A 26,478-nucleotide genomic window follows, 5' to 3' on the forward strand; every position below is an offset into this window, starting at 1 on the left:
TCAACTCCTACCCATCCCCCGTCACTCCCAAAAAAGACTGCGATAAAGCAGGTTTGAGTAACAAAAAGACAAGACAGCATGATTTTGCAGTTAATGTTAACGAGGAGCTCGGGACCCAATAATGAGCAAAGAGCACACAACACAAGGAGATGGAGGGGACCAGTCCATCCCCACATGGGTCAGCCTAAGCTATTAGAAAACAGGTTTCCACCCTGGTGAATAGCCTCCGCACATAGCCCGGCTCCGCACCTGCCAGGCCACCGGGGCCTGGGGCGCTGGCTGAGGTCCCCCTCTCCCTTCCAGCCCTCGCCCTCCCCCGGGGCGTCGCAGGCGAGGGTCCCTGGGGAGCCCGGCAATACCAGGTGCAGTCGTCCTCGTTCCGCCAGGCCGCCACGCTCTCCAGGTCCAGCGGCTCCACCTCATCCAACAGCGTGGGGGGCGGCGAGGGCGGCAAGGGAGGCGCGGCGGCGGCCCCCGGCGGTGTCCCCGCGCCCCCCGGCTCCGACCCGCCGCCCGCCCCGAAGAAGCCCGTCGCCGGCTTTAAGTAGACGAAGGACGCCTCGGGGGGCTGCGCCAGGCTGCAGAGCAGGGAGGGCGCCGGGCTGGGCAGGCAGTAGGTCCCTGGGAATGCGGGGCTGGAGCCGCCGCTGCCGCCGCCGCCCCCGGCGCCCAACGCCAGCCCAAGCCCCAGGCCCCCCGAGGCGGAGGCGGCGGCCGGGGGGCTCCGCGGGCTCAGCGGGCTGCAGGCCCCGGCGGGGGGCGGCGCGGAGGGCGGCGGCGGCGGCAGCAGCAGCAGGTGCGGGGCGGCGGCCGCGCTGGCCGCCCGGCTCCGCAGCTGCTCGTTCTGCTTCTCCAGCTTGCGCACCAGCTCCTGCAGCTTCTTCACCTCCAGCTCCGCGTTCACCACCGGCCCGGAGCCCGCTCCGGAGCCGCCCCCCGCCGAGGCGCATTTCACCTGCTCCGCCATCATCTTGGGCCCCGAGGGCGCCGCGGCCGCCGGGGCGTAGGGGGGTGGTGCCCGCCGCTGCACCGGCTCCTCGGGCCGCGGGGAGGCTACAGTTCCTTCCCTGCCGCCCCGGCTCCTCGGGCCGACTATGCTGGGGCTGAGGCCGAGCCGGCTGTTCGCATCAGCACCGGGGCCCAGCCTCCGGCCGAGGCAGCCGCCGCCGAGCTGCTCTGCACATGCTCAGAGCGTCCCTCCAGTCCCCTGGGCGCCGCGGCGGCTCCGGGTTTTAGCCTCGGCCTCCGGGCGGGGCGGGGCGCAGGCGCCGGGTGGGCGGGGCCGGGTGGAGGACCGGCCCGTGGGCGAGGCGCTCCCGGGGGGCGGGGCCAGGAGCGCGGGCTGGGGTCCTGCGGCCACGGCCCCCGCCCACGCCACCCAATCCCCGGTGACTGATTGGTCCTGGCCTGAACTTTCCCGCCCCGAGCACTTCCTCCCGCGGCTGCGGAGGGAGCGAACTGCATCGACCGCCAAGCAGGCAGTGGTGGTTCCAAAAAAGCGACGGCAGGTGCCTGCCCTGGAGGCAGTGCCCCGGTCCCTGCCAGTTTGCTACCTTCCCAGAGCACTTGTGCTTAACAACATCATCTGCTAGCCACTTAGCTAATGAAACGTATAGAAAACCAAAAGGCCGGGGAACATTATCTTAAGGACCAAAAAGTAAAGGCTTTGAGAGGATGCTATTAATCCCCTAATTGGTAATATAGAAACAAAATGGTAGGAGAGAGGAGGCTGAGGAGAAAAACGATCTCCTTGATAAGAGAGGGAGTGGTCAGCTGCTAAAGTGCCAAATGTTCACTTAAGTTTGTTCTAAAATCGTCATATTTGAACTATTCTGTTACCGTCAATGTTTGCCACAGTAAAATGAGAGCATTTTGTACTATATATATTCATACATTCATTAAACAAAAGATCTTTGAACACCTAACTCTATGCCAGACACCATTCTAAGAGTTGGCCATGTAAGCAGAACAAAACAGGCAATAATCATTAAAGGGAGAAACATGAGTAAAATTGAATAGTGCTCCATCTGTTAAATAATTTACAAGCTATTAGGTCAGACTTACTGGGGTGGGGTTGGGGAAGAAAAACAGAAAACCTCAGAACTCTTCTCCAATACCCATAATCTCACCTGCAAACCTGCAATTTTTTACATCTTCTGGAAATCATTGGTAAATCTGCTTTAAGAGAGAGTGGAGGAGAGCTTTAAAGCAGAAGAATTGAACCAAGTTGTGTTCAATTAATATTGAGAGCATTTCTGGATGTTTAACACAGAGAAAAGCCTGAGATTTTATTAAGAGAAAAATCCACACAGCTGATTCTCATCCTGGGACGATATACTATCTAGTGAAGGTCCCTGCTCGGGGACTTTACATACCACTCTTTGTGACAATGTGCCACATCCCTCTGGAAATGCTAGCACATTTTATCCACTGGTTTTAGATATGGCTCTGTGCCTTCTGCTCAGAAACACTTGTGTCTTCTCAGTTGTCAATCTATATCTTGAGCTTCTGTGTCTAGGGTGGGTGACCTGCATTTAACTTGCTGGGTGAGGGCTTCCATAAATTAGATAAATATGTGTGATAACTACCCTGAACCTTTCTATCTGGTGTCCCAGCTTGCAGACCACTACCTAACCACCTGTATCACCCATCACCTTTCTAAGTTTCGGTCTATCTTCTGGATATTCTGGTTATTACTAAAACCTGGAGAAGTGGAGTAATACTACTGAAAGTCCTAAGTCAAGAATCTATTGAAGGATTTTTCCGCATGCTCAGTGGCAGATGCGGGTAGCAGTAACCCTGCAACACAAAGAAAGGGAGACAACAGACACAGTGAGAACAAAGAGCTGCTGGGTTCCACATTAACCAGGGAAATTGGGAATGAGCCCATAATAGCAAAGACAACAAGAATTAATACATAAATAAAAGCAGTCATTTTACTGCAAAATTTATATACTTGAGAGGAGAGAAATAACAGCCCACTCCTCCCCCATTCACTCAGTATGGTCTATAGAATACATCCAAGCAACCAGTAGTCAAGACTTAGAACTGTGTTTTCTAAGTAGCAATGATTATTTTTTTTAAAAATCTTTGTAGTTTCAAAAGAAAGCATTCATTGACATTTACACCTAGGGCAGAGATGAAAGTCTATCCTAAATTTCTATTCTGCATTCTTCTGAAAAGACAAATTTGCCCTCTTCCTGTTTTTAGTGTGAAATGATTTATGTCTAGAGAAATTTTCAATCATTTCTTTCCTTTCTATGGAAGCACTTCTTTTTCTTCCCTTCTGTGAATTACATATGTACACACACCAGAAACACTCAAAGTGCAGACTGATTTTAAGTTGGTACCCCCCCCCCAGGATGCCTGTCTCTTTAACACATAATTAAAGCAGTTGATGGTGTCAAGGTTTCAATTAAGCAGTCTTGATTTTTTATTTTGATGCAAATTTGGAAGCTTTGTGTTTTGAAAGAAATTGCATGCATAGCTACTCAATTTTAAAATATTTGTGTTTTAAATGAGGCACATTAGTTGATTTCAGAGGTTTACAAAGAAGATATGAAAAATGAAAGTGCATGTCTCATTAAAAACTTTATGCTTTAAGGATACATTTGAAACACCATAAATTGATGAGAAATATCCATATATCACACATTCAAAACCATGTAAAGAAATACATATTTCTCCAGTGCTCCCCATTCCTTACATTTCAGAACTATGGTCACCTGGTCACTCTAGTGAATTTCAAGAGAGAATATAATTTATTTTGATTTGTATTTTTCACATTTACCTCTAATAGTATCTACTGACATCAAATTGATCCAGCCACAGAATTGCAAAGACAGTATAGTTTCTTCTTGAGTTTGTAAATCTAATTCTCTAAGAAATCTGGGATCAGCCTGTTATTTTCCCCAGTTTTACAGATGAACTAACAAGGTTAGGTTACTTGCCCAAGTTTAGTCATGAAAATGACGACAGTTCTTAGGACAGTTTCTAGAAGCCCAAACACTCTTCTCCTTATACCTTTGTCTTAGAGTGAAATTTCCCTAAGAGTAAGCCCCGTATGTTTTAAATGCAGATTTTCCATCAATGGAGTGGACTGGATGTACCCTTATGTGACCACTGCATTCATTCAAGTTGATAGATCCAATTACCACAAGGAGAGAAAATCACCTAATGTGTTAAACTAAGATCAAAGATCCCCAGCTGTGTTTTCAAGTTTATTCAGATAACCCAGAGTGGCTGATTTTTTTTTTTTTTTTTTTGCCTCTTAATTGAGATTTCTGTTTATCCACACAAAATAATCGTGAATACTATTGGTCCCCACTACCCTTGTCCAGTGTCTAGCTCATAGCAATGAAACATTGAAATTTTTTAAAGTAGAGATGAAGAAAGAAAGAAATCCCCAAGTTCTAGCTGAAATTTAGACAAGAACCTAATTGGTTATCTCCGTAAATCTCATTTGTCATATGGTGACAACCCAAAAGGATTAAAAGGCTTTTTGCAGACCCCATGATAATTGATTATTTCACATCTGACCCAGTTAAAAGCTAGAAAAAAATACTTGTTTCATTGATGTGTGTATTTTAGTTTAAGGGAATAATGCAGAGAGAAAACAAAAAATATGTGAAGCCAGAATGTATGTAAATAATCCCTATGTTTGTTTCTCCATTCAAACCCCACCAAGCTCGACTACTGGAATTCCATGCCAACAACCCATGTAATTATACCCTGTAAAGTCATATATAGTAGCAGTTATACTAACAGTAATAATAATAATCCTGTTTATTTGGCCAGGTCTCCTTGTCAGAGCCCTTTTCAATAAACACTTATTACATGCCTATTATGTTCATGTCACAATGCTAGATGATTTTTCTTTGAAGTGACTAAGACAGTGTCTCCAGCACCAAGGCCTTATCTAGTTGGAGAAAGAAGCATATAAGCAATTAATTATAGCACAAGACTTAGTGTGTTAGATGTCATGATGAAAATACAAGTCAACAGCATAGGGAGTGCCCAAGAAGGAGCAATTTCTTTTGGCTAAAAATCTGGGGAAGACTTCCATGTGGAAAGTGTATGTGATTTCACCTGGTTCTCCCTATCATGCCGTGAGGCACTGGGGCCAGTATGGTGATGGTCGTTTATCAGACAGGATATAGGATCAGAGCACCAACAGAACTAGGATACAGCACCCAGCTCTGCTTCCTAGCCGCTACTGTGTCCCTCTGTGGTCAACTTGTTCTCTTTTTATGAACCACTCACACAACAACCATTCTCATTAAAATGAAACTTCTAAAATTAATCTTAACAGTAGCTATTGGTGCTTATTAAATGCCAGCAACTGTTCTAAGCCCTTTACTTGTATTAACTCATTTAATCTTCAAACCACCCTCCAAGGTAGTTTCTATAATTTTTCCTGTTTTATAAATGAGGAAACTGAGGCACGGGAAGCCAAACCATCTGCCCAGTTACCCAGCCAGTAAGTGGCAGAGCCAGGACTTGAAAGCTAGGCAACCTGGCTTCAGAGCCCAATTCGTTTATTGCAGTATCTCTTTTCTGGTCCTAGGCAGCACCAAACAGAATTCCATGCTCTGGTCTTAATGGCTTATCAATAAGAAGTATTGACTTATGCAAAATCAATAGCCAGAAACGCCTTGAACAAAGTCTGATTCATTAACAAGCAAATATTACTGGAACTTAAAAAGTCAGCAAGCAAAGATTAGAAAACAGTAGGTTTCCAAAATCAACAAAGTTGCCAGTGCTGGTACAACACTTCTGACAGTACAAAGGCTATTCATTCAATGCTTATTTCTGCTCAGATGACAAAACAGCACAAACTATCACTGCCTTGTTTTGTATTTCTAGCCATATGGATTCTTCCAAATGTCAATACCACTCTTAAGAATATTCAGAAGAAACCAAGTCACAGTGTATGTTGAACCTGAACAGATCCCGTAATGGTTTTGGTGGTATTTAAACATTCAAAAATGTAAAAATAATTTTTTAAAACTTCACAAACTTTTTTTTAAAAATCTGAAACATTTTAAACTAAAACCAATAGACATTTTTGAACAAGAGTTGCTCTTCTTGAAAATAAGCATGTAAGATTACTTAAACCTTGAAAAGCAACATCATACTTAAAGCTTGAAAAATAAGCATGTTTACATTTTTTTCCCAAAATTGGTTAACTTTATAAGAGAAAAATCAATCTGGTATGACTTGAGTCTTTTTGGCAAAAATTGGTATGTTGTGTTACCATCACACCAAGTGCCTACTCTAGAGCTTTTGAAAGTATTTGGATTTTGAACAATCTACTTTCTCGTTTTCCTCAAATGTTTCTCTCATCATAAAAGTGAATGTGGTAGAGTCTTCTTTCTTAAATTCAAAAGAGCTCTTTTTTCTTTGATAATTTTCAGAGCTTTTATTTAAAAAAAAAAAAAAAAACTTCCTTGCAAAAAATCGCAATCACACTGGAGTGTTACAAACCAAAGTCAGAAATCTTTTGAAAGTCTGACACACAGCAGGGCAAGAATTCCTCCTATAAGAGTGGTCTTTTAGTCCTCCTTCAGGGTACTGGCATAGCTGAAGGGATGTGAGAATCTAAGTAAAAGGAGGTGGAAGACTGCAGACAGAAAATAGTGCAGCAACCTCTCTGGCAAATCATCACATTTTAGAATCTAGAAATTATAAGTCAGACTTAAAGAAGTTGCTGCAAGTTTATTCAAAACAAACCTCCAGTGAGTGACTAATAACAGTCTGTGCACATAATGAATTTTCGGAAAACAGTAATAATTATATCATAATGGGGTTATCTGCATTTCAGCTATAGTATCTCGCTCATCCTAGATCCTTCACAGAGACAATGATTATAATCGTGTCACCAAGGGATTGTGTTGTCATGATTACATATATGTTCTTATTTCTTATCTTCAGGAATACTGTTTGTTTATTTTCAGAAAGGAAGATGAATGTCAATTAACAGAAAATACCTTATTAAAGATATGGTTGCCTTCATCAAAATGGAATGCAAAAAAATCTCCAGAGGTGGATTTACTCTGATAACTAAAAAATAGCAAATGGGTAGGATGGGGGGAATAAACTACTGGCCAGTTTTCAAGCTTTACAACCAGTTTAAAGCCTCTGTTTTCAGACTCTGGGCTTTATTTGATGGTAATTGTAAGCATTTTTTATTTGGCCATGGAAAACAGTGTCTGAAAGCTCTCCCACATGCTACTAAAGACTTGGAAACAGAGAAAACAACAAACAGTAAAACATAATTTTAGAAGATCAGGCTCCATAGGTGATTAAGCCAACAGATTACAAATGCAGCTCCAAAGAAGAGTATCTATAATAATTTAGCTTATAGAAGACAGGAATCCAGAGAATAACCATGGAAACCTACCTCGGATAGGAGATGGAGATAATCTGTCCCTCGGATGCTGTTACATCGTACCTGTGGACACAGGGGAAGGGGGCCAGAGCAGGGCTCAGAAGACTGTCACCTTTACTCAGGTACCTGGGCTAGGGGAGGCTCCACCTCCATGCTGCTGTCACTGCCAAGGGAAAAACAAAGGGCCTGGCCAAGTGCGTACTAGCTCATAAAGCTCTGGCCTAACAGTGGCAAAAATTCTTTCTACTCACATTTCATTGACCAAAGCAAGTCATGTGGTTACACATAACTTCAAAGCAACAGGAGTATGCAATGGTGCTGTAAGACCACTTAACATAACACTACTAATTATGCTATACCAGCTTTCTTTCAGGTAGCACCTTTAATCTTCTGATCTTACTCTGTTGCTTTGTTTTAGAAGTGGTTTACACATAGTTGAATTTTGTTTTATCAGCCCATCTGATCATCTCTATTGTTTATTAAGTAAATCCATTTATGGTGATAACTGACATTTCTGGATTTATTTTATGCTTTGGACTGAACTATTATAATATTTTGTGTTTTCTGTTCGCCATACCTTCCTCCTTTTTCACTTTCTGATCTATTCTCTTCTTGGATTTAAACATTTTTATGTTTTTCCCTCTGCTGGTCTAGAGATTACGGATTTTATTTCTGTTGTTTTGCAGTTACCCTTCAGTTTTTAAGATTCATGCTCAACTATAAATATTTCTAGCAAGATTTCAATTTATTTCCTTGAATGAATAGGACAAGGACTCTAGAATTTATTTGGCATTGCTTCCTCAGAATCCTTGTTACAGCTGCCTAGAGTTTGAGTTTCACCTTTTTTCTAGCACACACTCATGCACACACAAACATTATTTTAACAATAGACAGCTGAATTACTCACGTCTCAAAATCATTTTACTCCCTTATTTTTTCTTTCATCTTTCTCTTACCTCTGAATCAGTTTTTGTTTTCTTAAATTTGGGGTTTTGCCTGCTTTGTTATTCAGTAAGACTCAGTGGGAAAATGTATTTTTTTGTCCTTATATTTGAATGAGCTTTACCTCAATATAGAATTCTGGATAGGGTATTTTCCCTCAGAACTTTGAAGATATAATTTATTTCTTCCGGCATCTACTGGTAATAAGAAGTACAATTGTAGGCCATCTGGTCTTTTCCCTGTGGGTTGATTTTAAGAATATTTTTGTGTTTTGCTTTTTTATTTTAATGTGTCTACTTGTGCATTTACTTTTATTTATCTGGAGTATATTTTCAGTCCAACAGCCCATGTCTTTCATCAACTCTAAAAATTCTGTTTTTATCTCTATGCTTGTGGCTTTTGCCTTTTCCTCTAGTCTCTTCTGAGATCCGTGTGTGTGTGTGTGTGTGTGTGTGTGTTCATTCACTCACTCATTCATTCATGTTTAACTATCTCCTCGTCAATCTAGCTCCGTATCTCTTAACTGATCTGTCCATTTTTTTCTCTTTGCCTCTCTGCTCTATTCAGGTGAATGCCTTAGTATTAGCTCCCAATTCATTCGTGTCACTTTGATCACTTCAGTTTAGAGTTGATCAGTTTACTAAGTTTTAAAAAGCATCTTTTTTTTTTTGCATAATTTCTCACTTCTTTGGAATGACATTATTCCTTTCTGTATTTCTTTGATAACTCTAGACATACTTAAAGTCTTTTTAAAATGGCACATTTATTTTTCTTTTTTTCTGGCATGGTTTCATTTCCCAGTATTTGATTTCACTTGGTGCCTTTCTGGGTGTTAATATTCTTTTTCCATTTCTAGGCCCACCTTGAGTTGGTGCGGCTTCCTCTCTCTCTTCCTCCTCCCTGTTGAGAGGTTCTGTGGTTGCCACAGTTCAGCCCCTAGGCTCTGTAGTCAGAAACCAGGTCTTCTCTTGATGCTTAGGGTTCTTATTCTACCATGACAGTGGGAAGAGTTTAAAGTCAGATGAAATGTTGGCTAGACTTGGTCATGAAGGTTGTGTCTGTCCTGGCATCTTCCTTGGCACTCAGACTCTTACAAACTGTAGCTCTCTCTGGACAGCAAACGGCAGCACCTTTTCTCTGCCTCTCTTTCCAGGAGGGAAAGAGAGGGAGGAGAAGGACTCGCCACTGCACCCTATCTCTCTGTAGTCCTGGGACCCTGTATCCTGCCGTCTCTGCACACCAGGTGGTGAGAATGGCAGTCCTGTGGTTTCCACCCCACATTTCTCTTCAGTTCCTGGTTTATACATTTTAAAAAATATTTTTTCGCCCCTTTGTTGTATGCTTGGATGTAGAGTTTGTGAGTGGCTCAAAGTGTGAACTTTGAATGTCATTTTGATAAGATGGCTATATTGTTTTATTATCTGCTTAAAAAGCAAAACTAAAAGGCACATCCTAATCTCCCTCCACAGTGTGTGCTACCTCTCTGAACGTTGCAGCTCCAGTTAGCTGCCAGGGCACCCTATGCTGCCCACTCCCTGAGCACAGGAGGAGCAAGGGCTACAGTGATATTAAACTTCTCTCTCTTATGTAAAGACTAAAAGGAAAATTATGTAAATATTTTCTCATAAAAGTAAAGATTAAGAATGCTCATATTCATTCAAGTATAGTGACAGGATTTCTTGTATGAATCTGGGGGAGTCAGCTGGGCAGCAGTGGAGGACTGCCACTGCCTCCTAAAAATATTTAGCCTCATAACTCTTGTTTCCACATACTGGTCATCAGCCAGGGAAAAGCTGGTAAAAATGAATCATTGACTTACCAAAAACACCCCACTGTTTAATATGGGTTGTAATTGATTCTGAAACCTGTGATAAATGATACTTTAAAAATAAACATCTCAGAATCATGCTTATGATGTTTTTGTCCTGTTTTTTGGTTAACAGTGGAATGGAGACAATGAGGGAGGTTTACATTTAGATTAGTTTTAAATTTTAAAAAGCTGTGCTTTTAAATTTACCATCTGTGTTTTTCAGCACTTCAAAGTGGCTATGGTAACTGTTCGGGGCTACCAGACAGAACCATAGTATAATCGGGTATGGCTTGACCCCTACTGGGCCTTTCTCTTGGAGGAAGACCATTCATTGTGAGTCTTGTCACACTGCAAGAGAGTTTCTTTGCAAATATGTTAGCCTTCTGGCCATTGCACAGCAGAGATGCGAACTGGTTATAGGCATTCTGTGAGTCATTTGAATTACAAGGTGCTAATTCTGCAAAGAAAATTCTACCATCCACACCACAGTACTTCAGCATTTTTACACAGATCTTAACTATGCTTAAGACATGCAATTAGCCTTTCATTCATTCTTTCTTAGTAAAGGCTAAGAAATTACTAGAAATATATTGCTGAGAGTGGTGTTGCTATAGTTATTCTGAGACTGATGTGTGCAGTATGGTGTGGTATATGGGAGAAAGGAGATATCCACTAAGATGAATGAGTTTGACCTTTTCATCGTGAATTGAATTGGAATATCAGTACAAACTCATGTATATTTTTACTGAAAAAAGTTATTTATTTTTAGCACTATCCACTGAAATCAACTGGAGATATTGACCAGCGCAAGAGCAATGAGTTACCCTAGGGCCTAGAATTTGATCTTTAAATACTATTTTCTACAAAAAGAGATCTGAGTCCTTGAAAAAAGAGGCTAATGGGAGGTCCAAGGTAGGAAATCTACTAGATAAGCTTGAAACTGTTAATCAAAGGCTAGTAGGATTGTGGGAAAAGGACTCGGGAGCCAACGTGAATAATCTCCCACTGTCCAAAAATTAGATGACTTAAGTGTCAGTAAGAACAATAGCTGCCATGAGTTGAAACACATCAAATATGTTTAAGTCCATGAGGTCAAAATGACACTGAAATCCATAAATCATCTTTGGAGAATGCTAGGGCTTTGAGTTGTTATTTTGGAAACTGGTAAATAAAGGATAAAGTCTTTACTCTGCCTTTTCTATACAAATTTAGAGTAACCAGATTGTGGGTGTTAGAAAGTATCTTTTTATAGATGTATACTGGCTAAGGAAAAATAGAACGAAAACATCACATTTTGAAATTCCTAATAAACTGTTAATCTCACAAAAAGAGAGATGCTATGCACTTCTGAGGAAAGTACCTAGTATGACTTATTAAAGTAATCTTCACATATACACACACCACTACCACCGCCAAACCTGAATTTAACCACATCTCAAGGCATAGAAATATGAGGGCCAAAAGCATGTCGAAAAAAAACAAAACAAAACAAACATTAACTATGGGAAACTTTGTGAGACAAGTGACTCAGCTTCTCTTTCTCCTTATCCCCTTCTCCTCCACCTCCTCCTCCTCCTTCTACAACAGCAACAACACAATTGCAAGGGGGGAAAATGAGACGGAGGAAAAAAAAATCTATAAAGAGGCAAGGGCATATTGACCAAATGTGATGTACAGAGATTTTGGAATCTTGATTCAAACAAACTTAGAGAACATTTATAGTACAATTTGGGAAATGTGAAGCCCTGCCTGACTATTGGAGGAGATTAAAAAATTATAGCTGATTTGGGAGATACACTGACAATATTGTGTCATGTTTTAAAAATGGAAACATAATAAATTGCTGTATTAGCAAGCACACTATACTAACTACCAGTGAACCAGTCTCCAGAGGTAAGTGGGAGTAGGGTGGGGATGGAGGATTGGAGGGGCCATGGAGGTGGGAGAGGAAGTTTGTTGCTTCTTTTTGCCAAAAGAATAAACTATAATTTGTATTTCAAATTTGGTTTTAATTCATCCTGAAGCACTCATATGAGCAGTTTTATAAATGAACCAATGATACTGTTAAAGCACACAGATAGTGGGAAAAGTTTCTCTCCAGCTCATTTTTCTTAACTAACAGAAGTCTCATGAAACTTCACAGCAGATTCAAGCATCTCCACAGACACTGAAATTTACAGGTCTCAATACCTAGTGAAAGAGTTAATACATATGGCTGCATGTTAGTATTTTGTGTTTGTTAAAATTTGGTAGAATCCTAAGACTTTTCCCTTTTCCTCCCTAAATTAATCATCCAATATAGAAGACAACCAGAAGAGTAAAAAATAATAAGAAGGAATCTTTGAAGCTGAATATTTTGATGCTTACATATGTAATTTTTCCCCTGGGGTACATATTTCTTTTACCATGTCAAAGTATCATGGAATTAAGCACTTCAGCAGTAATTCCTAGAGTATTTCTTGAATGACTTTGCCTCCACTTACAATTGTTGAAAATTTTCCCAGGGAGTGACATCTCTGAACAGCTAAGATATAGCTCCAAAAATACATGTATGTAAAGTGCCTGAAACACAGTTGTTGCCTAGTGACTGGAAATTATTATTATTGTGTGAGAAAAAAATATTAACATTGACATATACTTTTATTTTCCCCATTTCCCTGCCTGTGAAAGAAAATCTACCTCGATGAACCCAGTTCTACACCTCCCCCCACCTCCTACAAAGGATGGATATTTTTGTGCCAAATTTAAGGCTGAACTAATCTACTAAACAATATGATGAGAAAGAGGAGAGAGAAAAGGAGGACAACATTAGGTAGGCTAGGAGTTTAAGAGAGGTTTTTTTAGGTGGCGAAGTAGGGTTGGGAATAAGGGAAAGAGATTTTAATAAAAGTGGATGCGGAGTATGTATTTGGATCTTCTTTTTTTAAATTGAAGTATAGTCAGTTCACCATGTTGTGTCCATTTCTGGTATACAGCATAATGCTTCAGTCATACATATATTCATTTTCATATTGGATCCTCTTCAATGTCCTTTGAGAGTCACTAGTAAAAGACGGAATTCTTCTTAATTACATTTCAAGAGTAGAACTAGACTTCTTGAATGTAGCTTTGTTATGGGACTGAGCCCCAAGTGTGTCTGGATTTACAAGGTTTATAGTATTATTTACTTGAAAGATGTTGTAAAGGATTAACCTTGCCCAAACAGAAGTTTGCCCTTTGCCTTTGGCTCCTGGGAGATCCCTGTATTAGTCCAACCTACTTAGTGTGCCTTTGTTGGCCTGGTGACTTGGGCCACTCCACATAATATGCTAACACTGTGGTTTATGGTGAAGGCTTTGGGCCACACTGTGTCAGCTCTACCTCAGGGCAGAGGGACGTGGGATTGGGCACTGAAGACCAAAATTAACTATGTGAACAGTCAACCAAGTCTACTTAACTGAACCTCAATACACACTGTCAACACCAGGGCTGAGACGGGCTTCCCTAGCTGTCACAGCTCAGTGTGTGTTGTCATACGTTACTGCTGGGAGAGACAGGCATGGTCCACACAAATCCACTGGGAGAGGACAACTGGAAACCTGTGCTCCGTGTCTCCCGGACACCGCCCTATGTGTTTCTTCCCCTGGTTGATATTAATCTATATCCCTTCACTATAATAAACCATGAGTGTGACAGCTTTTCTGAGTTCTGGGAGTCCGTCTAGCGAATTACCAAGCTGGATGGTGGTCTTGGAGACCTCTCAGACTTGCATTTGGTGTCAGAAGTGAAGACGGTCTTGGGGACTCAAAAACTTTGCAGAAGTGCAGAGCAAAATGTATTTTTACACACAAATGGAAGGTTAAAGTATATATGGAAAACCTAAAAGTGAAAAAGGGAGCTATATTTAGAAGGGAACAAGTCTAAAACAGTAGACCAATAAGTTATACCTCCAGAATAAATATTAGAATACATATTCAAAGTAGAAAAATATGGAAAATAATACAGCTTTTAAAGGAGGAAATTCTAATCTAACTTTTTTTTTACAACAATGATAAATATAGTAAGTTGGGGGCATATAATGGATAGAATACATATTAACTTTAGTAAAATTGTTGTTGGGTCCCAGGGCTTGACTCTTTAAAGCTTCTCATGTTAAATGGGATCCAAAAGGGGTATAAATTCACCTAATTCAATACTGACATGTGTACAATACAAAACAAAAAAACCGAAAAACAAAAAAACAAACTCACGACAGAGGAGAGCTATACAAATGCAAGCTAGACAGAATTTGTTTTGTAAATGTATGGCATAAATTGATCCAGGATCATAAAAAAACACAAGTTAAGTAGGAGTTAGCAGTGTGTCATTGTAATTCTAAAAGTTAATAAAATACTGAATTATCTAAATAAAAGGAAGGCATGTGAAACATAATCTGTCACCATGTTCTATTCTGGTTAGATCATTTTTAGATCATTGCATTCATTTTAAAAACTCTTACTTAGTGAAAGAGGCTTCAGCACGTTGGGTTCCGATCCTCACTTTGCCACTGACAGACCGGCTATATCATGGAATTGTTCAAGGACTCAGGACCCCAATTCTCTTCATTTTCACATCCTGTTCATTGAGAGCATCAGGTCAGAATCACATTCATATGGCCACACAGATCTAAAATCCTTTGTTCATCAGCAAAAGACATTATTAAAAGTGATGGAGGTTTGGGGGCCTAAATCTCAATGTCTTTATATACAAAGACATGTTGTATAGAAGACCCTGGGTTACCACCATCCACTGATAAGCTCTCACGGGGACCAGTCAGGAGCCCTAGCTCACAGGCGCTGTGCCAGGACTACAACCTGCTCCCACAATACATTTTCGCATCTTTCTATAGTAACGGAAGCCTCAACATGTGTAAGCAGGCACTTGGTTAGCGGCTACATGCCACGACCTCCCTGCAGTTAAGTGTGGCCAATTGGATGTGAGCGACAGGGATAGGGGCAGCTTCTTCATCACATCCTTTCTCTTCTCTTCCCTCCAGCAGGGGCACAGATATGAGAACCAGCTTTGATCATGAGATACTAGAGGATGGCAGTACAACACGCTTTGGGCATTTTCACGGACAGAGCCTCCTGTTTTGCTATGAGAAAAAGAAAAACAATGTGTCTTGTTTGAGCCACTGTATTCTAAAGGTTCTTTGTTGCAGCCACTTTGTTGTCCCCTAACTTACATAGAAACTGATACTGGAAATGGGATGCTATCAAATAAAAGCCTAAAACAAGTGGTATTGGCCAGGTGCTTGGGCAGTAAAGAACAAGGAAATATTGCAGGCTGGAAATCTAATGACCCTTGCTATGCTGTGGCAAAATATTTGGCAAAGTTCTTGCTTACTTTAGCTACATAGCCCATGATTCCAGGAGAAGAGACTGGAAAAACTAAAATTTTAGTACCTGTTTGCTGCTCCTTACCTGCACTTAACAAGATACCACAAGAGAGCTGAAGCAAGGTGTAAATTAGCCAGTTTGCAGGCATAAATGCTTAGGTCTTGCAGTTCTGTTCTGATTGAGACCTGTAATCTAAGTTGACTGGGAGTCCAGTGATTGAGGGTTTAATCAAGCTAGAAAAGCCAACTGCAACTTTATGACAAAGAGCAGGCGATGGCAATGTTTCTCAGAAACTGCATCAGCCTTCCAGTAAATGCTCTTCCTCAGACAATGGGAACCAAGTCAACCGCAAAGATCACTTAGTTAAAAGAGAGAGGGATGAGCCATGCACAGAGGCCAGTGAATAAAAGAGGGGAAGCGGCAGATGAAAGAACTATGACTGCCTGAGCCCTTTGCTAATGTTAGTTTCATACAGAACTAGAAGAAGATGGATTGGAAGCCTACTAAGTTTTGGAGCAAATTGTACTGCTGAAAAATAAAATGTAAACCCGGCTTACCAAAATCTATGACAGTTTGTCATTCCCCCCTCCCACCTTGGAACAATCCTGGGTCCCCAAAGCCGTACCCCCAATGCCCACTTCAGATGTGACCACGGCGGACAAGGGATTGCCTCCCAGAGAAGAGACCAGGTCAATTCAAGGAAACTAACACTAGAGGGGACTTTTCACAATTACTGCCCAGCAAACGTTGTTAACTGCCATGGACCACTGACTGGTTCCATTCTTCCCTTTTCTGAGAGTTTTCATTGTGACTACCCCGTTCCTACTCTACAATTGTGCATTGGCTGTCTTTGGGGATAGATAACCCCCCTTTCCCTTTATAGGTCCCTGCACTGGAGGGAGTCCTATCAGGACATGACAGAGGGAACTGAGAGTCAACCAGAGCTCCTGGCCTTTGAGCTGGGTGAGTAATTGAATGGAATTTTAAGATGCACCCTCTTGAAGGGTGTGTTCAGCATGTGGAAAGAAAGTTGCACTTGGACACTTGAGCAGGTAGCCAGAAGGGCAGATATGCCTTCTTCCTTTAGTAACAGAAACCCTCATAATTCATTAAGACTCACGGCTAGAGATTATAGTTCATCCTCCAGAGCAATCCACCCAGCCGCGAGTCCCAAGTTATATCAGAAGGGATGCGATCAGGAGTGTTGTGTGCAAGTTTTGTGTCACATCATTGAAAAGGAAGATGGCTGCTTCCACTCTCCCCTCCCTGTAGCTGGAATGCAGAAGCAGTGCTGGTGAGCCCGCTATGAACTTGGAGTGAAAGCAGCCCCCTAGGGGATGATGCAGTAATAAGACAGAAGGACACAGCATCCTCGGATTAGACCGGAGCTGCTCTGCTCACCTTCCTGGACCACAGCCTAACTCAGAGCTGCCATGTGGAAGAGAAACGCATTTTTTTAAATTTTTTTAACACTTTTTATTGATTTATAATCATTTTACAATGTTGTGTCAAATTCCAGTGTTCAGCACAATTTTTCAGTCGTTCATGGACATATACACACTCATTGTCACATTTTTTTCTCTGTGAGTTATCATAACATTTTGTGTATATTTCCCTGTGCTATACAGTGAAACGCATTTTTATATGTTTGAAACTCTTGTTCTTTCTGGGTTCATTGTTATGAAGCTTAGTCTGTATTCTAACACAGTATCTATCGTTTGACAATGTTTACATTGCCCAGCAATGGTGAGCTGGAGTAGGATTTTAATACTAATTTCTCAATTTATGAAAAACAACACATTTTAGAGTAGTTGTAGACTTGGTGAGAAATTGTGAAGGCAACACAGAGTTTCCCATGTCTCACACAGAATTTCACCTACTATTAGCATCCTACATTAGTGTAGTACATTTGTTATAACTAGTGAATCATTTATAAACTAAAGCCTTGGACGTGAGGGCAGTCTGGCTGTGACATCTGTCACCCTAAGGTCGCCAGGGTTGATTTGGCTGATCTGGCTGGCTAGGCAGGTGACCCCTTCCTCCCTCAATGCTCCGTGAGTGTCCCTCTGGAAGCTACGCACTTGCTCGACCTTTCCTGACAGAGGACTGTTCTTAGGTCAAGGGTATACAAATAGCTATGCTCCCTTGCTAGGCCCTCACACAAGATTTCGAAGTCCATTTGTAGCAGAACGCAGGGTAGCCAAGCTTCCAAGACTTTAGACATATCCAAGTAAGTCTGGGAAAACCTGGGAGTGGAGCGATAAATTGAGAGTTCAGGATTTGCAGACACTAGTATATATAACATAGATAAACAACAAGGTCCTACTGTATACCACAAGGAACTATATTCAGTATCTTGTAACAGCCTATAATGAAAAAGAATATGAAAAGGAATCTATATGTGTATAACTGAATCACTACGCTGCACACCAGAAATTAAAACAACATTGTAAACTGACTATATTTCAATAAAAAAATATGTAAAACAAATGAGTCTGCATGTGACAGTCTGCCTTTCTTTGGAAAAACAATACTAGAGCATATATTTTATTCAGAATTCTTTAGTTTTGACTTAAAAGTAAAATCACCTTTGTGCTTTTGTCAAAAATCAGTAGACTGTATTTGTCTCAAAATAATTTCAATCTGTTCACGAAATCAATACTATTCAAGAATATTTTAATGACACAAATCTAAAAGGCATAAATGAATTCTACTAAATGTCAACATTCATTTGATGATGTATATTTTTAATAATCCATTATGAAACCACCATGGCCTGTCTCTTGACTGCTTCTTCAACCTCATCTCTTCCTGTTCACGAATTCCAGCCTGCCGGCAATCTTTCTGTGATTTCTTTAAAATCACACTGACGCCGCACTTGCCTTAGGGCCTACACACTTTCTTGTGGGAGACTTTCAATCCAATTTGCCTTTATGGGCCTGAAGGGTCCTTGAAGCTCCTGATCTTTCCTTTTCTCTTGGGAAAGGAGGTAAAATTAACAAATTGTGACTGTCAAGAAAGTTATACCAAGATCTGAATGTTCCTTTCCACCAGATACATTATTCATATTGCAACAAGGGAAGAGGACATGTAACATTTATAAAATTCCTGAGAAGTCTCTCCTAGATCTGAAAGGATGTTGCCTAGCTGTTCACCGTTTCCCTTTGATAAACAGAAAGGGATTTGATCCTGAGCCCCTCAAATGAGGTGAGGAAATGTCATACCAGGCTCACTGTTTCCACTTCAGGTAAGAGCTAGTTCAGGTCCACCTTTGACACAGTCACCAGAGCTCACCCGTGGCTCCTTTATCCAAGCAAGCAACTTCAGCTTGAGGACCAGGATGAAGCCGCCATTTGGTGTAACCCATCCCTTGGCAGAGAGCTGAAAGCTATCTGAGTAAAATCTGAGCATTGTTTTGCATGAGGAATAGAGGAAGCTTAAAAATCCTATGACTGATCTCTTGTCTCCTGGCATCTTTGAACTTCCATCTCACTGTGTTTGAAAGAAGCAAGGACACTGTTAGCCCAGAAAGTGTCTGATTTCGGCTGATACTAAGACATCTCCTCCTGCAGTGCTTCTTCCCAGGCTGGTTCCTTCTCATCATTCAGCTCTTATTTGGAAATATCATCTGACAATATTATTTTTAAATACTACCCCTTGATCTAGTCACTCTGTTTTATTTCCTTTCATGGTCTTATTTACTTTCAGAAATTACTGTCTTTATTTGTTTTCTGTCTTTCAAACTGTTCCTCCACCCTCCCTTTAGAACCCAAGTTCTATGAGGGCAGGAATTTTGACTATTTTAGTTATCACTGAGACAGTAATCACTGGGACGTAGATTCTAAATGAAGATTTTTAAGTTACTGGATAACAGAACAAATAAATGAATGAATGAACGAGTGACAGTAGATTATATGTGTATTTTTTTTCCTAGAGAGCCTAGAATGATTGGGCATTTCAATATCTTAGTAAGTGAATGTATCAAAGAGGCAAGGAAGTTCAAAATTCTTTCCCAGATAGCATTTATAAGGCAATGATGATGATCAGTTTCCTCTCTTCTAGTGAAAAAAAAAAAAAAAAAAAAGAAACCATTACCCAACTTAGAAGGCATCTGAACATTTCAGTGATATCTCAGAAGCCATACTTCTCAAATGGCAGGACAAAGATCCAATAATAAGATTCAGAATGGTGCCCAACATTAGCATTGCGACAAAGTCAACATGCAATTCTGAAGTACATACAAAGCATTCAACAACTTTCAGGCATCTAGCAAAAGAGAAAATTTAAGAATGGGGCAAGCAGCAGGAATAGATTCCCAGATCCATGCAGTGTTTGAGCTGGTGGGCACAACAGCAAGCCAACGTTCCAAATCTCACAAGTTAAGTGTCAGAAAATAGACCCATGAGGGAAATGGCCTGCCCAAGTTAATACAGATATTTATTGGTGCCTCTGGGAACTGCTGAATGCTTTGGGATGCGTGGCGCTCTAAAAACAATTTATATACATTGAACAAAAATAACCAGTATTTTCAGTAGTAACAACAACAACAACAAAAATCAACATCATCATTGTTAGTTTGCCTCAATGTAGACCAAACAGTCACTTGTTTTGGTAGCGCTCTGAATCAAGCTGAGTAGGAAAATGTTCCAAGCACTCAGGATTTCCTATCATAGTAAACAAGTCACAGAGTGCACCGACTGTGAGAACTGGACCATCTCATCACTCTTATCTAATTATAGGAGTGACTGCAATCAAACAATTAGGGATGTAGAGATTACCTCTCAAATAAATTTTTATTTCTTGGCCTTATGAAAAGAAATAAAGAGATTTTAAAAAATTCTGTTTCCAAGATCACTACATATGTTTTATTTTGCTTTTTTTAGAGGGATACTGTCAAAGTAGAGCAATTAATTATTTTTTAGATGCATCTCTTAATTAGTAATAAAATTCAGGGCCTTGTATTCCGAGATTTAGGCAATCGTGTCCAGGAAGAGTATGCCAATCGTAACATAATTCAGTTGGCTGCAAAAAAAATGAGATCTTCCAAATTGTTGTGGGAATCTGTCATTCCCATGGTGCAAATAATCCCAGACATAATGAAGTGGACTTGGTGAATCAGAAGCCCTTCATTCTCCACTCCGTATTTATTCCATTTTTACAACAGCTTTTGATTTAATTTAATACATTATTGTAGAAGAAAGGGTCCATTAAACAGCTACAGAAAAGTGAGAATTATGCTCCTTTTAGGTTTTTTAAAATGAAGCATTAAACTGGAGAACGCTTTAAAAATGATATTCAAATGATTTTTAATTACTACAAAGGCATTGAGATGATAATACACTTTATATAAAAGGGAGGGAAACTATTCCATTCGTCCTTTTCTGCCATGAATTCCCACTCTAAGAAAATTATTTCTTTTGATCTGCTCTGATAGCATGTAATAAAAGAACAATAAAACATATGGCTCAATTACCACTGCTTCTCATCAAGCATGAATTAATGAATATCAAATTATTATTAATTGTTTTTTTCTGGCTCCCTCTCCATAGGACAATGATTACACATTGCCATATTTTGACAAGCATTTAGCATTTAACACTTTGTGGACCAGTGTCCAAGAGGAATAGATGCTTGAAATCATTATACAGAAGAATAATTCTTTACATTTATCAACATTTAGAAAATATGTGATTATTTTTTATTCTCCTTAGTTTATGTCAGTGTTTCACAACTGCCTTAAACTCCCTAGAATTCCACCCCCTCAATGTTCCATATGCCTTCTTTGAGAGCAGCTTCTATCTGCACAGAAAATAGTTTATAAGTTCAATGTCTCAATTTTAGTAATAGTGCTAGTTCTCCACATGATTATTGAATTTTCAATTCCTTAAGAAAAAGCTCTTAAAAAATATAAGGTATAGCTTGAGCACTTAAAAAATTAACGTTAAGCAGCATGGCACAGAATATAATAAATTGTGATCACTCTACTTGACAGTATGAATGTTAGTGAGTGATACAGACACTTCACACAAAGATTCAGTGTAACTGTTTTATTTTCACAAGCCTTCTGTAAGTATAAAGTGCTATGTGATAAGAATAGATGTAACGTGCTAAGGAACATGTCTTTGTAGTCCATAACCATTGTTTCTCAGAGACTATTTGTAAATCCAGATTTTGAAATGCATGCAAAGAAAACTTAACAAATTATAATATGTAAACTAGTCATATGCTTTTACCCATTTCCCATAAATACACATCTTTCGGTTCTTAAAACACATTCTATAAAACTTATATCTGTGATAAATGGAAGGATGACACTAAGGTTAAATTGTTTAGATATTCTATCTAGTTCAATATGCTTAACAAACACATATTCAGCTATGCTTCTAAAGAGAAAACAAAAACTAGTCAGATTTAGAGTCTGACAGTTTTGGAGCAGAGAGCGACCTTAGAAATCATTGTCCCCAATGCCCCTCATATGACAAATAATAGCACAGAAATCTGAAAAAGTTAAAGTGATTTTTTGAGGTCCATCCAACATTATGTCAAAATTTATCTTTCTGTCAAAGTTCTATGAATATTTCTTTTGTATATAAAGGAAACATATCTTGCTTCTGTAACAGTTTTGTCACGATGTCAATAATGTCTGCAAATTGAAATTCTTCAGGAAACAAAAGTGAGAAAATGGGAAACTTGTCTATAATGGAAACCATGATACACAGCCTAACAGAGCAGAGGTGGATCTGGTCAAAGTTGACAACACTCACTGCCATCAGAAGCATCCTTTCTTTGATATCAGTAACTGGAACCACTTGAATTTTTCATCACTAAATTTTACCAGATACCAGATGGTTCCCTTTCTGTTTGTGACCTTAGTGAAGGCAATTAGATTATTTATGCAGTAGCAGAACTCTTAATTCTATACAAGAGTCCATCGTTGGTATAAAAGCTTTTCTAGATTGCATGTTCTTAAAAGAAACATTTTAATTCCTTAATGAATGCTTTCATCTTGATTTTCATGTTCCAGAATTACTGAATCCACTTCGCTGAAAGATTTAAAGAAAATAACAGTTAGATATACAATTCAGTACAAAAAAATAAGCCTATGACTAAAGTTTTAAAAATAATTATTCATCAAGGGGGAAGTGGTGGATGAAGCAGTTTACCTTTACCTTCTACTGAGTTCATCACTGTGGCATGGCTTTTGGTCATACCTTAAATACAGAGCTCGCATGGCTGGTACTCATTTATGACATGCCTCAGAGTCATGTCTTGACAGCTTACTGTACTATAAAAATGCACATAAACAGGGGGGATGGTACAAAGATCTGAGTATTTTGGTAACCATATCTCCTAAACCATATCATGGACTTCTGGGAGTGAGAGTTTTAGAGCTGTGACCATGCATATCAAGGCCCCTTGATGTAACACTGGATCATGATAAGGCTGCTCAATTAGGACAAAAAACTAAAATGAGAAAGCAGAAAATAGAAGGCAAAGTATGAATATAATTGGGTTTGCTCTTGTTGATTCTGCAGCCTGATGGAACGTGGGTTTCTGAATATTTTTCAGAGCGTTTTCCAAATGTAGCCTCCCAGTACCTCATTCATATCACACATTTGTCATTAAATTCCATATTCTGGATTCCATGTGAAAAATCGCAAATGTTCTTCTCTCATTCACCACCAGCAAGACATCAGGAAACATGCCCTTTGCACAGTGCTGTTGGCCAGCTCCCCAGTATCATCCTGGTTATTCTATCTATTTACTAATGAAGTGAAAATAAAATGCTGATACTGGCTTTAAACACTAATCAAATTTCATAGGATTTTATATTGCTAACTTACTGTACACTGTGCACACCTTTTAAATCAACTTTTACAGCTTTCATGCTAAGTTTATTGAAAATACGAGTTAAAAATACAGGTCCTTAATGTTTCATCTGACATCATTTATGCTAATTAAGTGTCCAAATTATAGTAATGTTGGTCTTAAACTGGTAAAAAAAAATACTTAGATGCTATACTTAATACAGAATTATGTATCATTAAATTTTCCATTTAAAAATAACATTAAAAGGCATTCAGTATAATAACCAAATTAAGTAAAAAAGTATATTTCAGTGCAAATGTAAAAGGTCATTCACAGATAAAGACTTCAATTCCAACAATTATTTGAGCAAAGAAGATATGGTTTTGTTTGGAAAAAATGGAAAGTTTCCTAAAATAAATGACCTTTTGTTTAATTTTATCTGTCTGATCTGATATCAGAATAAAATATAAAATGTTGACTGATTTTATGCCATAAAACAAAATGCTACCATTATATGTACTATCTGCAGTTGAATTTTTAATATAATTAATAAAATATTTTTACTTTCAAAATCTTTCATTTTCAATAGTATCAAATGCCCATTAATGTTAGTGACGATTTCTTACAGAGCTTAACACTTACCTACAACTTTTGAATAGCAAGGTTCACAATGTATTGTCTGCCTATAAATCCAAATACTGTCACCAGCTTGTAGGTTTTCCAAAGGCTGTTTGCATATTTCACACTGAAGAAAAAAAGGTATATATAAAGTTTACATTATATATGATGTTCAGATTCTTAGTGTAACAAGCTAAAAAAAACAAAAAACCTTTTAATTCATTCAGTACCATCCTCTGTAGCAACACTCAGAAAAGCCTTTAGAGAGCTCTTGAGGGAAAGTCAGGGAGCACTTGTCTGCAATCCACATGCCGAAATTTTCAAAGAAGTTCTCTTATAAATCAATCTATTATGCGGCTGTGCATTTTAGGGTACATTTACCACTGAAGTTTCTATTTAACTCACAATAGAGTAGATACACCTTTTCAAAAATCGATTATGCCAAAGACAAGATCACCACTGGGTATCACAAACAGAAACACTAAGGGAGAGCTATGCTGTCCAGGTATAGCCTCACTGAGCGAAACAAACTCCTGATTCTACATAGTGTTTAGGGGGAAGTTTGTTTTAAGCTGTGTTGGTTAAGGAGGCAGGGAAGAATTGACATCTGCCTTAGACCTGTGCTCACTGAAGCAAGTCCATTGCCAACTGGCTGACTTCCATGTTCACTGACGCAAGTTGTCATTGATCAATTCAACATGTTTAAACCAGTTCAGATGGTTCTCTATTATTATGGCTATAGAATAATCCATCTTTTCCTAGGAGTGTGGGGACATTTTTATTCTCAGTTAATGGTACTTTACAATTAAATTGAAAATGGAAATAAATCACCCAAAGTATAAAAAATGGAAATTATTCCTATTTATACCAAAGCAATAATCAGGAGAATTTTCTTCTTTTAAAAAGTTTTCTGATCAACAATTTTAAATAAAGATCTGTAGACTAGCTTTTGTTTCATTGAGTATCTTTTAATAACTAAAAGGAAATTTCACTCTCACAATTAAATACTTACAAAATTTTCAGATATTTTATATAGAATTCTATCTGTAATGGCCTGAAATTGGAAATTTTTTGCTCAAAATGAGACATCGTATTTCTGATTGCTTTGTGCCACTGTCTGAAGCTAACTGAAAGAGAAGCAATCAACTGTCTAGTTATTACACTTACTTGACTGAATTAGATAATTTGTATCAACCACAGAAATTAGTACTAGAAAGGAACCAGAGATTTAAGCTGCAGTTCTCAAACTGGCTGCCCATTGGATCTATCTAAGGAGCTTTTAAAAATACCAATGACAAATAACTGGATAAAGAAGCTGTGGTATATTTATACAATGGAATACTACTCAGCCATAAAATAGAATAAAACAATGCCATTTGCAGCAACATGGATGGACCTAGGGATTGTCATTCTAAGTGAAGTAAGCTAGAAAGAGAAAGAAAAATACCGTATGATATCACTTATATGTGGAATCTAAAAAAAAAAGAAAAAAGAGGACACAAACTCATCTACAAAACAGAAACATAGCAGACAGACATAGTAACCAATCTTATGGTTACCGGGGAAAGGGGGTGGGAAGGGATAAATTTGAGAGTTTGAGATTTGCAAGTGTTAGCCACTATATATAAAAATAGATTTAAAAAACAAATTTCTTCTGTATAGCACAGGGAACCAATTCAATATCTTGTAATAACCTTTAATGAAAAAGAGTATGAAAATGAATATATGTATGTATATGCATGACTGGGACATTGTGCTGTATACCAGAAATTGACACATTATAACTGACTGTACTTCCATTTTAAAAAGTATGAAAAATAAATAAATCTAATTGCCTTCCCCCACCAAAAAATAATAAATAAAAAAATTGTAAAAACAAAAACCAATTCCCAGGGATCATCTCTAAGATTCTTGATTTAATTGGGGCTAGAACCAAACATTCTATTTTTCTTCTAATCCCCCTGGATGATTATAATGTGCATTCGGGAAGAACCACTGATCTAGTCAGCTATTTATTTTACAGATGAGGAAACTGAGGCTACACTAATTTAGGTGACTGTCCAAAGTCACACAGCCACAATTAGTGTCAGTCAGAATGCCAACCCAGTTCTTCAGATTCCCAGTCAACTGCTCATCCAGCTACACCAAAGATCATAATGTTGATCTAACCAATGCTTTTGTGAGAAGAAAAGACATGACATGAAAACACATACTGTGAAGCATTCTCTATGGAAGCTGTATTGTTACTATACTGCCACAATTAATTATAATTAATCATGCTCTCAAAAGCAGAGTCTCAACCATTGTTAAGCCCATCGGTCCTAATTCATGATACAAGGAGCTGTTAGCTTTCTTCGTAACACTTTCTTTTCCTTTTTGGTTTTCATTATCTATTTTATGTAATGTATGATTTATGAAAATGCTGCAGAAAACTTTTGTAACGAGAACAAGTGTTTATCTTTTTACAGGTTTAAATCTGTAGAGTAAGAGTTATAAATGTGTCAGTAATCAATTCTAAGCCTAGAGCCAAGAGAGTAATTATAAATCTTGGA

General features: G+C 39.1%; 2 protein-coding genes across 10 annotated transcripts in view; both read right to left on the reverse strand.

The window, feature by feature from the left end:
- SLAIN1 (SLAIN motif family member 1) overlaps positions 1 to 7,419 on the reverse strand; it is a 55,836-nt gene extending 48,417 nt beyond the window's left edge. For 2 of the 3 annotated variants that reach the window (XM_006182680.2, XM_014557588.2), the window contains exon 1: positions 360 to 1,202. In XM_006182680.2, coding sequence (XP_006182742.2) covers positions 360 to 970 — 611 coding nt within the window. In that variant the 5' untranslated portion in view covers positions 971 to 1,202. Of the gene's footprint in view, positions 1 to 359; positions 1,203 to 7,402 lie in introns of those variants that run through there. The other variant, XM_032496836.1, reaches the window with a different exon arrangement.
- Positions 7,420 to 20,790: 13,371 nt separating this feature from the next.
- SCEL (sciellin) overlaps positions 20,791 to 26,478 on the reverse strand; it is a 174,427-nt gene continuing 168,739 nt past the window's right edge. For all 7 annotated transcript variants that reach the window (XM_032496852.1, XM_014557589.2, XM_032496855.1 and 4 more), the window contains 2 exons: positions 23,951 to 24,053; positions 20,791 to 22,542 (listed from right to left, as the gene is read on the reverse strand). In XM_032496852.1, coding sequence (XP_032352743.1) covers positions 22,526 to 22,542; positions 23,951 to 24,053 — 120 coding nt within the window. In that variant the 3' untranslated portion in view covers positions 20,791 to 22,525. The remainder of the gene's footprint in view (positions 22,543 to 23,950; positions 24,054 to 26,478) is intronic.

The sequence above is a fragment of the Camelus ferus genome, chromosome 14 (assembly GCF_009834535.1).
Source record: "Camelus ferus isolate YT-003-E chromosome 14, BCGSAC_Cfer_1.0, whole genome shotgun sequence".
Classification (NCBI taxonomy): Eukaryota; Metazoa; Chordata; class Mammalia; order Artiodactyla; family Camelidae; genus Camelus; species Camelus ferus.